Genomic DNA, 12,347 nt, shown 5'->3' on the forward strand with positions numbered 1-12,347 from the left:
ATTAGCATCATGACATTAGCAACCCGGGCAACACATGCATCATAGACCACTGTAGTACCTGTTTTCAATCGTTAAAATAAACATTCCTCACAAATACATTTTCGTTGTAGGATTTATTATGACATTAGATTACAAGTAAACGATTTTCTGGTGAAATTATCATTACCTGTGGTTTCAAACCAGTGTAACGTCACTGTGTCCAAAACCCGACCGCACTTCTATCCTCTTAGTAAACACTCGCCGCTGCTGTTTTTGCGGGGATATTAACTTGATCCAGGGTCACCAAACTGACCATCAATGCTGTCAACATATCCGGGGACGTAGTTATGTCCTCCACAATAAGATATCACGCTTCAACATCTCCAAACTATGCGATAAAATCTCAATTTGACTGTATACCACCACCTGCTGGATGTTTTGTTGAACTCTTCTCAAAGTTTGCTAGCCCCCATCCCTTCCTCCCCTCGACTACAGATCACGTCACACTTGATCGTGTATTTTCATTGGCTAGACAAAGTAGTGTTAAGCTAGCGTTGAAATACACTCGTATGCTAACCCATATAGTAGCAGTACGATGACAACACAGACACACTTGTCAGAGTAAAGATTGTCGCCCAAGCGTCTCCCGAGTGTCGCCGAGTGGTCTTTCGGCCAAAGTAACTTTCCTATATTATTTAGACATGTAAACGTCCATATATGTTCATGAAATTTGACACATCGATTGTTTGGTATGCCTTAAATAATACTACTTACACTTTGCTGGCGATCGCAAAAGAAAATGCTGGCAAAAAGACCGGAAACTGAGTGTCCAAACCCCGTTCGGACAATAGGAGTTTACGGCGGTCGGGATTGGACACAGTGACGTTAGCTCACTGCAACGCTGTACGCAAGACACACTAGAAAGCTCCACAACTGTTTAGGAAGCCAAACTGTAACAGAACATGTTCGGCACTCCCCTTACTTAAATCAAAAGTCTTTCAATAGGTGAAACTATCTGACTACTTACCTGAACTTCAATGCCACAGCATAAACTTCGTCAACCTGTTCACGAAGGTCTCTTAAATTACAGAATTGCCCATTTTAAAGTGAAGTAGCTAGTACATTCTGAGTGTTCCCTTCGATCTAGCTAGTTAGCTAGCTTGCATGGGCATTTCCCTCCCGTCTGCAGCACTAACAAGATATGGACAGTTAGTGGAAATTGTGTCCCGTTTTTGCTAATTTAATGCGTTCAACCTCATAATCTGTTTCCATATAGATGAAATGTAGGGCTATATCCACGAATGTGTAGACTCAAATATACATACAGAACCGTTTTTCATTTCCTGCGCATTCAAACAATCCCCTCAGCAGTGTTGCCAGGTCCGCGGTTTTCCCGCGGAATTGGGCTACTTTTGAAGTGTTGTCGCAGGTTTAATTTTTTGTCCGCTGGTTCGGGTAGACCTATTTTGCAAGCAAATTACATGAATTTCTTAAAATCCATATTTTAAATGAAATTATTTATACCCAAATCCTACCAAACTGAATCCAGATCAGCACGTACACACATTGACATGGGACAAGCCCTCATACACACACGCACTGTGCGTGTGCACACGTGCCTAATGCTCTCAGTCTCCTGAAAACGGCTTTTAATGCTGGCATACTAAACATTTGGTGTTACTTTGTAGATATTACAATACATTTGGCAATGATAGCAATGCAGTTGGACTTTAAAAGCAGTGTATATGGCAGGGGCATATTTTGAGTTCCGATCTTGGGCTGGTTTTTGGGCTGGTTTTATTGGCCGTTGGGCTGGTTTTGGGCTAGTTTTGATTGGCCATTGGGCTGGTTTTGTCACACAGACTTGGCAACCCTGCCCCTCAGTGAAGTTTACCTAGCACCTGCAGCTAGGCTAGCTTGCTTGTAGCACAATTTACCAGGGTCAGCTTCTCCACGCAGGACTCTAGACTGAGACCAAATGGTCGCATTTGGCTTTGTTACTGACAATGATCGCTTCCAGCAAACTTCTTTTGAATTAACCAATTCCCCCAAAATAAATGTCAAGCTTATTTACATTTTTGGGGGCATATTTTCAGTTAGCAAATGGTACTGTTTGAATCGCGATTCCATCTGAAATACTGCCGGTGACAACGTTGTTTGAATAGCTTGTATCAAAGGGGGTTCAAGCTTGTTTCAAATTCATTCCTAAGGAATGAATGCAATATGAGTATGCTTGAAAATATCACTAGAAGGGAAAAACTTAAGGTGACGTTTACGTCATAGATTTTTTTTACACCGGATTGCCCAACAATATCTTTGGTTGATCCAAATTTTCAACTGAGGCTATCACTATTCCCTCTTGCAGGGGAAATCAGAAGACAACCGTTTCATTCTACACTTCACTTTTAGTATTTTGAATTGTAAATGAGCAGCAACAAATGTATGCTTTTAAATCTATGCAATCTGTATATTTCATAAAAAAATGCATACTACAACTGATCAGTTGTAAAAATTAGTTAATAAACTGACCCATTTGCAACCGACGCAAGCAAGCACACCCTACAATTTCCCCAGAAATGGTACCCTCTGTAGTTATATATATTGTCATACTTTTAGGAGGGCAGGAGGACGTTGGGAAACACTGAATAACTTTGTTGTACATACAACTTAGTTAACTCAGTTCAAGCAATTTCTGTGAATGCAGTGGTGAATGAGTAGGTTGACGGCTGGTAGCTTAACCAATAGGATAAACCGGACATCATATTGTAAAAATATTGCCATAACTCTACGATACATATTGTAAAATGTTTGCATCGCGATATATTGTTAGGGCTCTACGCTAACTTTTTTTGCTGGAGCACATGTGTCCCCAAGTGAAAAACAGGATTGGTTACTTATTTATTCATTACATATTCATTTATTACTTTTTTGTATTCATGGTAACATTGTTTCAAACTGACTGGCTTGGCCAAGCTTTGTAGCATGGGAGTCTTGATCTTTTTCCAGTTGACAGTTTTCAGCACATTTACAGGCATCAAACATTTCCAGGGAGGGCACCTCTGTACTGATACGAATGAGGTCCTCTGTGGTGGATGGATTCAAACTACTCATTAATGGGAAATGTAGTTTATATGTTGTATTCGCACCAGTGTTCATGTAGGGTCGCAACTGCGCTCTTGGTTTTCAGCATGGCTTGTGGTAGGACAGAAGGGGACTCAGTTGGGGGGTTAATTTTGTTGACGGAAGCATTGTTTAAGTTTCTATTGTTGAACTTGTGTTTATTTTGGTATGTGTAGTGTTGGATGTTAGTTTGCTTAGTTCTTTTGTTCACACTGAGGGCCTCATGTACTAACGCTTTTGCGCCCACTTCAGGCGTATTTGTTTCGCAACGTGCGCGTAAAAGCATGGGGAGGTATGTACAAACATGCCGCACTGAGGTAAAAGCGCAGACAAATTGAAAATGGCAAATTGCGCTTTTCCGTGTCATGCATATGCACGGGAGGGTCAAGGGGAAAGTGGGAGTTTCCCATAAAGAGATGGGAGGGTAGGCGTAAAGTGCTAAATCTTTGTTTTCGCTGTTTTGACTTTGGTAGCTGATCCATGATAGAAAGAGAGAAGGAGTCCCATTATATTGAGCGTTTGAATGCTCACAATTTACGGTATAGTGGGCAGAGGAAGACGCTGATTACCCAATGAACTGCAGGTTTGGTAAATACGACGTAAAAAAAATAAAAAAAAATAAAAAATCACAGCGTGTGGTTTCTGCGGGTTGGACATGGCGCTGATAATGTTACGTTTGCAAATGTACATACATGAGGGCCTGAGTGTGAAGGTTAGCTAGCTAGATCGCTAGCCAGGCTGTTACAGTGCAGGACAGATGCAGTAGGCTATCGCAAGACGCAGCCTATGAGGTTTATCAGAGTCACGATTATTAGTAGTTGAAATCTCTCTCAAAAAAATTGGAATAAACGTTTCCTGTTGAAAATAATGGTTTGAGCATTTTCAGGTTCCATCATCTCTTTTCACGTAACTGACCGCTGCAATAGGTTAAAAACATAGACTATGTCTATGGTTAAAACTTGCTCGCTAATACTTTTCCATGCTTGCACACATATTTTTACTCGCATATGCGAGTAAAATGGCCGCACTGTAGAGCCCTGATTGTGCCAAAATATATTGTTACACCCCTACAAAATACACATAAACAAAAGTGTTTGGTACAATTGTAAGAAAAGTTGACAATTGCAAAAGTTCAGTTATTGTTACCTTGGTGAGACGAGCCTCCTTCGCCTTCTTAAGACCAAAGATACCTCGGCTCTCAAGTAGACTGCACAGAGAGAGGCATTCGCCCTGACCCACACTTGCGACCTGTCTCTGGTCACACAGGCGACTGTACGCCTCATGAAGCTAAAGATTAAAAGAAGGGACAGGTTAGTTTTTCCTTCATTAAACTCACTAACTCAACTAATGCCTTGTTCTCTCCTCAAGCCTGCAACTTACATTTACATTTAGTCATTTAGCAGACGCTCTTATCCAGAGCGACGTACAGTAAGTACAGGGACATTCCCCCGAGGCAAGTAGGGTGAAGTTCCTTGCCCAAGGACACAACGTCATCTTTTGCACAGTGAGGAATCGAACCAGCAACCTTCTATTTACTAGCCCGATTCCCTAACCGCTCAGCCACCTGACTCCCTCAACTTAAGATCACCTGTGGCTGATGTGCCTTGTGTCATCAGCCCCATTACACATTAATGTCCCTTACCTTGCCCAGTGGCATTTCCTTGGTCTTGCCATTGTATGTGAGCAGTAGAAGGCAACACACAAGCAATTTCTGCTGCAAGGGGATGTTCTCCCCCTCACCATTCACAGAGGTGGTCATGCGGTCCCCATAAACCTCTGACAGCACACGTGCCACCTGAGGCACGCCAGCACAAGACACTGAGGAGAATAAATTGAGGGGAGGAGAGAGGGGAGTTAACCATGTAGACTTGGGACATGTCCAAAGCACTTATGCAATTTTCAAAATATTTCTAATTGACTGCCATTCAGAGTACCTGTCCCCACCTAAATTCAAAATGCTTAAATGCATGAAAAACCTTCAACAGGAATCACCTCTTCTGGCATGATTGCGTGTGGGTAAATGTACCTATTTTACATATGGTAATAATTCTAAACTTGTGTTATGAAACATTACATGAAAAATGTATAATAATAACACATTTTATTTGTATTGCACTTTACATTAAAGCAATCTCAGGGCTACAGAGCATATAATAAAGCAAATAAAAAATAATCAAAGTAAAAAATGTAGAATTAATTAAAAAAGATCAAGGTCAATAAATAGTTAAAAACAAAACCTATAAAATACATTTAGTCAAAAGCCTTTTTTTTTATTATATGTTTTTAGGTTTCGTTTAAAAACATCTGTAGTCTGAGGGGCCCTAAGGTGGTCAGGAGTTCCACAGCCTCGGAGCAGCAGATGCTGCGCACACGCTGCAGAGTTTGGTTCTGGGGGCTTTAAGGGTGTTTGTGGTTGCAGACCCGAGGGTGCGTGAGGAGGTCTGGGGGGTGAGGAGTTCCTGTAGGTAAAGGGGGGCATGTCCGTGAAGGCACTGGTGGGTGAGGAGGGAGACCTTATATCAACCTCAATTCTGAATGGGACAGGGAGCCAGTGAAGACATTTCAGGATGGAGGTGATATAATTTAACCCTCGTGTTGTCTTAACATTCTGTACACTCCCCTTGTCCTAAGGGTAAAAAATGACTGGGTTAGGATGACTTAACCCTAACCCTTATATCAGTCAAGATCCTAGTTTTCCAAAGGTTTTTCATAAGTTGAATCTGCTTTTTTATAATACGAGGTAACGATGTCAACACTATTCAACCACAACATTTTCTTTTGTTACTCCAAATGCCAATTTTGTTTCAACTCTTAAACTTTTGTAAAATGTAGTTTATAATTGCTTTTATTAACAAAAATATGCATTTTTTGTTTCACTGTATATCAACTTTTTTCCATTCATCTCATTTAGTTCCTGAGCCGTAGTTTATCATTATGTCTTAGCATTCTTTAAGACAATTCTATTCAACTGCAGATGCCTTTATTCAACAAATGGGATACACAATTTAGGGCTCGAAAGTTAGGGATCCTGTAGTTAGGGAGAGCGGCTGAAATACTGGTGAGCCGCATAAGGACAAAGCACTGGAAATAACAAATTCATGGAAATAACGCATTCATGTGGCTACTACACATCTGATATTAAATCAGTAATCTCAGAGCCATCAGATATGGGGTATTCATCCAAAACCCTATAAAAATAATCCAAACAATGTCACCGCACATCCTTGGGTTCTGGGCAATAGTGCCACAAAAAAAACTTGAACACACAGACAGAGATTCCTAGAATTATAGTTTGATAGTAAACAAACATGCACGTGTATTGAGGTCTGCAAAATTTACATAGGTAATGTCCATATAGTGCACAAATCAATAAACTAATTATTGTGACAGGCCTATGAGTGCCAGGGTTTACGCAATGATCAGAAAGTTCTATACTTTTGGTGACGTTGTAGCAACTGACTGTTTTGACACGTGGTGAACATTGAGTGTTAGATACTTTTGCGTGGATGGTATTGTTTTTTGGGACACTCAGGTGAATAGCGGGGCTGAGCTGTCAACCGATCACCATCTGGTGGTGAGTCAGGGAGTGGGAGAAGACTCTGGACAGACCTGGTAAGCCCAAGCGAGAAGTGCCGGTGAACTGGGAATGTTTGGAGGAGGCCCCTGTCCGCGAGATCTTCAACTCACACCTTCGGCGGTGTTTCTCAGGCATCCCTGCGGATGTTGGGGGCATTGAACCGGAGTGGGCAATGTTCAAAGCCTCCATTGCTGAAGCCGCGGTGGAGAACTACGGCCTCAAGGTCTTAGGTGCCTCGAACCCTCGAACACTGGACACTGGTGGTCAGGGAAACCGTCCGACTGAAGAAAGAGGCCTTCCGGGATATATTGTCCCGGAGGTCTCCGGAAGCAGCTGCAAGGTACCGACAGGCCCAACAGGCTGCGGCTTCTGCTGTGAGAGAGGCAAAGCAGTGGGTGTGGGAGAAGTTCGGAGAAGATATGGAGAAGGACTTTCGGTCTGCACCAAAGTGCTTCTGGAAAACCGTCCGCCACCTCAGGAGGGGGAAGCAGGGAACCATCCAAGCTGTGTACAGCAAAGATGGGACGCTGTTGACCTAAACTGAGGAGGTTTTTGGGCGGTGGAAGGAACACTGAAGAGTTACTAAATCCCACCATGTCCTCTAGGATGGAGGCAGAGCCGGAGGCTGATGGAGACGGATCAGATTAGATTTCCCTGGGAGAGGTCACTGAGGTAGTCAAACAACTACACTGTGGCAAAGGCCCGGGGATTGATGAGATCCAACCAGAAATGCTTTGGATGTGGACGGGGTGTCATGGATGACACGCCTCTTCCAACATCGCATGAAAGTCCCAGACTTTCATGCGATGCTTGCGGTGCCTAAGGCACCTTTTAAAAAAGGGGGACCAGATAGTGTGTGCCAACTACAGGGGTATCACACTTCTCAGCCTCTCTGGTCAAGTTAACTCTAAGGTTCTGGAGAGGAGGGTTCGACCAATTGTCGAACATTGGCTTGAAGAGGGGGGTCAGATGGCTGAGCGGTTAGGGAATCGGGCTATTAATAAGAAGGGTCCTTGTCCTTGGGCAATGCACTTCACCCTACTTGCCTTGGGGGAATGTCCCTGTACTTACTGTAAGTCGCTCTGGATAAGAGCATCTGCTAAATGTAATGTAATGTAAATGTAAGAGGATCAATGTGGGTTCAGTTCTGGTCGTGGAATGACAGATCAGATCTCCACTCTCGCAAGGATCCTGGAGGGGGCCTGGGAGTATGTCCATCCGGTCTACATGCGTTTTGTGGATCTGGAGAAGGCGTATGACCGGATCCCCTGGGAGGTGCTGTGGGAGTACGGGGTGAGGGGGGATTTCATCGCTGCTTTTTGCGGATGCTGTGGTCTTCCTGTCATCATCAGTCCGTGACCTTCAGCACTCACTGGAGCGTTTTGCAGTCGAGTGTGAAGCAGATGGGATGAGGATCAGCACCTTTAAATCTGAGGCCATGGTTCTCAGCAGGAAACCGAAGGAGTGCTTACTCCGGGTAGGGAATGAGTTTTTACCCTGAGTGAAGGAGTTCAAGTACCTCAAGATCTTGTTCGCGAGTGAGGGGAAAATGGAGTGGAAGTTTGGCCGGAGAATCGGGGCAGCGGGGGCGGTATTGCATTTGCTGTATTGCAACGTTGTCACGAAAAGAGAGCTGAGCCTGAAAGCAAAGCTCTCGATCTACCGGTCAATTTTAGTTCCTACCCTCACCTATGGTCATGAAACTTGGGTCATGACCAAAAGAACGGGCATCTCCTTTAGAGATAGGGTGAGGAGCTCAGTCATCCGTGAGGAGCTCGGAGTAGAGCCGCTGCTCCTTTGCGTTGAAAGGAGCCAGTTGAGGTGGTTTGGGCACCAGGTAAGGATGCCCCTAGGCGCCTCCCTACAGAGGTGTTCCAGGCACGTCCAGCTGGGAGGAAGCCTCAGGGAAGACCCAGGACTAGGTGGAGATTATATGTCCACACTGGCCTGGGAACGCCTCGGGGTCCCACAGTCAGAGCTGGTCGATGTGGCTTGGGATAGGGAAGTTTGGGGCCCCCTGCTGGAGGGGGGCCTGCAATTATTTATTTCACATAACTGTTTTGAGAATGAGGATAGTCTCAGGAAATGCAATTAAACAATTGAAAAACAACAATCCCTATTTCTTTAGTTAACAGATGGAAAAAACATACATTCTACTTCTAATCAAATAGCCTAACAATTCATTGAATAACCGGGACAGTTCTTCACACCAAGGGCGTAGGTTTGCATAGGGACCATAGGGACTAGTCACGACCAAAGTTTGGGAAAGACACAATCGTCCCCACCAATATTTTGTTAATTTTCAAAAACAATATCTATTTGCAAAACTCATTCGTATTATTATCTATACTATGTTTGTCGCCGAGAAAAGTGAAAAATACATTTCCAAGTTAACCAATGCGCCCTCGAGCATGCGAGATAAGATGATGTCATTTAAGTTAATTGACTGAAGTGGCAGTCAGAAACACTTCGTGAATCGTGACTTGCAGAAAGAGAGCTGGCAGTACGCCAGGAAATCATAAAGCCTCATATTAGTATTTTGTTTGGTCTCAGCATTGATATTTTTGACCCTTTTGTGCTTTATAGATACGAAAATGTTACCCAAAAAGAAGAGATATCAGAAGTTTTTTCACCACCCAGAGAGTAAGTAGCTATCAAGAAGGTCGTTGTTAGTTAGCTAGTAGGAAAACTACACACACAAGTGCAAACCTGCTAGCCTTACATCGCCACCAATTGTACAATGGAAACATGTTTTGAAAGTTGTTAGTGTAGTAGAGCATGTAACTTTTGCTTGTATTAAATCTATCCCTAGCGTCTGCAATCTTTCGACCAGTGTGTTCTTGTTGAAGCCAGAATGATAAAGTTAACCTACCCACATAATGGGACCGTGCTAGTTTAGCCTAGTACCAGCAGGCTAGCAACTCAAAAGTGATATTAACTGATAATAAGTAGGCCTATATGATCCCTTGGATAGTAATATGCCTATCCCTGTAATCTCGACCAATGTCAGCAGTCAACTAAGCATGGTTAGTGTCTGTATTAAATTGATGAATTACTGTGCAGGAAAAAAGCACCCTGAAGATACAGATGTAGAGCAGGTTGGTGATGAATCAGCATCAGGGGTTCAGGTGAGAAGTTGAATTGTCCATTTTGGTAAAGATTGCATTAAATTGCAGTTTAAGGGATGTTTAGACAATGTTACCCATGAATGTCATCATTCACACTTATACTTGTAGATAGTAAAAAGGTGCTATAAATTGGTATGCCCATATGTATGCATCATATATGATTTCATTGCTCAGAAGTCCAGTACAGATGATGTAGGCCTAGTACAGCTCCATAAAACCTGAACCAATTACCTACATATATAAAAAAAATTCTGAACAAACAAGTGTCCCTACCAAAGCTGTGACCAAACCTACGCCCTTGCTTCACACAATATGAAAGGCCAACTCAAGGAATGGAAGAGAAACTGGCTGAGTTCAATACTGAAGCTTAATATAGCAATACTGTAGCTTAATATAGCTAAATGAATACATCAATATTCACTTTCTTTCAGCCTGCAAGTTAGTCGAGTGCCATGTCATTATCTGCTCCACTTAGCAAGTCTTCCTCATTTTCCTTCAACTTTTTAATGTAAACTTCGAGAATGTTATGGAAATCAATCAGTTTATCAAACTTCGCAAATAAATGCTAAAACACTGTGCCCGTTCAAAGGCTGCACCTTATATAATCACCTAAAATATACTTTAACAACTTCACTGCATGTCCTTGGGTCCTGAGCAATACCTGTTGCATTTCAACCTCATACAGTGTTCAGTTTGCGAGACAATTCAGTTGCACAAACACACGCATTCCTGGAATTGGTTGCTTTTTGTGCTCAATAACAAGACTAAAAAAATAAAAAATAAAACATTTCCAAATTGTTGCATCAGTTTCACACAAACAATTTTACATTCACATGGATTTTCTGCATCCTGGGAAAATGATGATGATATTCCAACTATTTGGCATTCAACTACAAGCTTTTTAAATTATATGAACACAGAATAATAATCAACAATAATATTGAGGCAAGACAGTTATCCTACATTTCAAATGATGGGGGGCGGTAAGGGACCTGGATAATGGATAGGGAGGCACTGACGCAAAAAAGAATGAGAACCACGGAGTTAGAGGGTCAGGCAATTCTAACTTTTAACAGTAAGAAGAACACCTCCTATACGAACATGACTGAAGCTATAATTGCTTACCTTTAGTTCCTGCTGTGGAGCTGCACATTGCCTTTCTGTCATTAGATTCCACCATTTCAACAGCTCTCCTGTAACAGGAATATGGTGTCATGCTATTTGGCAATTAAGTACAAATTGGCTAATAAATCATTTTAAAGACTGATATACAGTATTGCTGATATTATTTCAGGAAAATTTAGCAACATACACACGTGAACAAAATTGTTGGTACCCTCCCGTTAAAGAAAGAAAAACTCACAATGGTCACTGAAATAACTTGAAACTGACAAAAGTAATAATAAAAATGTATTGAAAATTAACAAATGAAAATCAGACATTGCTTTTTAATTGTGGTTCAACAGAATAACAAAAAAAAGAAACTAATGAAACTGGCCTGGTCAAAAATGGTACCCTTAACTTAATATTTTGTTTCACAACCTTTTGAGGCAATCACTGCAATCAAGCGATTTCTGTAACTCAGACTTCTGCACCTGTCGACAGGTATTTTGAGCCACTCCTCGTGAGCAAACTGCTCCAGCTGTCTCAGGTTTGACGGATGCCTTCTCCAGACTGCATGTTTCAGCTCCTTCCACTGATGTTCAATAGGATTTAGATCAGAGCTCATAGAAGGCCACTTCAGAATAGTCCAATGTTTTGTTCTTAACCATTCTTGGGTGTTTTTAGCTGTGTGTTTTGGGTCATTATCCAGTTGGATGACCCATGACCTGTGACTGAGACCAAGCTTTCTGACACTGGGCAGCACATTTCTCTCCAGAATGCCTTGATAGTATTGAGATTTCATCATACCCTGCACAGATTCAAGACACCCTGTGCCAGATGCAGCAAAGCAGGCCCAGAACATAACCGAACCTCCTCCATGTTTCGCTGTAGGTACAGTGTTCTTTTCTTTGTATGCTTCATTTGTGCATCTGTGAACATAGAGCTGATGTGACTTGCCAAAAAGCTCCAGTTTTGTCTCATCTGTCCAAAAGACATTCTGCCAGAAGCTTTGTGGCTTGTCAATATGCATTTTGGCAAATTCCAGTCTCGCTTTTTTATGATTTGCTTTCAACAGGGGAGTCCTCCTCGGTCGTCTTCCAGGAAGTCCACATTGGCTCAAACAGCGACGGATGGTGCGATCTGACACTGATGTACCTTGACCTTGGAGTTCACCTCTTATCTGTTTGGAAGTTGTTCTGGGCTCTTTGGTTACCATTCGTATTATCTGTCTCCTCATTTTGTCATAGATGTTCCTCTTGCGGCCATGTGTAGGGAGGTTTGCTACAGTCCCGTGGACCTTAGACTTCTGAATAATATGTGCAACTGTAGTCACAGGAACATCAAGCTGCTTTGAGATGGTCTTATAGCCTTTACCTTTAACATGCTTGTCTATAATTTTCTTTCTAATCTCCTGCGGCAACTCTCTCCATAGCTTTCTG

General features: G+C 42.4%; 1 protein-coding gene across 2 annotated transcripts in view; it reads right to left on the bottom strand.

Moving 5' to 3' along the window:
* Positions 1 to 12,347, bottom strand: part of cdc6 (cell division cycle 6 homolog (S. cerevisiae)) — a 44,951-nt gene that overhangs the window by 941 nt on the left and 31,663 nt on the right. For both annotated transcript variants that reach the window (XM_062448815.1, XM_062448816.1), the window contains exons 9-11: positions 10,930 to 10,997; positions 4,742 to 4,917; positions 4,246 to 4,386 (exon numbers count right to left, since the gene is read on the bottom strand). In XM_062448815.1, the coding sequence (XP_062304799.1) occupies positions 4,246 to 4,386; positions 4,742 to 4,917; positions 10,930 to 10,997 (385 nt within the window). The remainder of the gene's footprint in view (positions 1 to 4,245; positions 4,387 to 4,741; positions 4,918 to 10,929; positions 10,998 to 12,347) is intronic.

Source organism: Osmerus eperlanus, chromosome 22 (genome assembly GCF_963692335.1).
Source record: "Osmerus eperlanus chromosome 22, fOsmEpe2.1, whole genome shotgun sequence".
NCBI lineage: Eukaryota > Metazoa > Chordata > Actinopteri > Osmeriformes > Osmeridae > Osmerus > Osmerus eperlanus.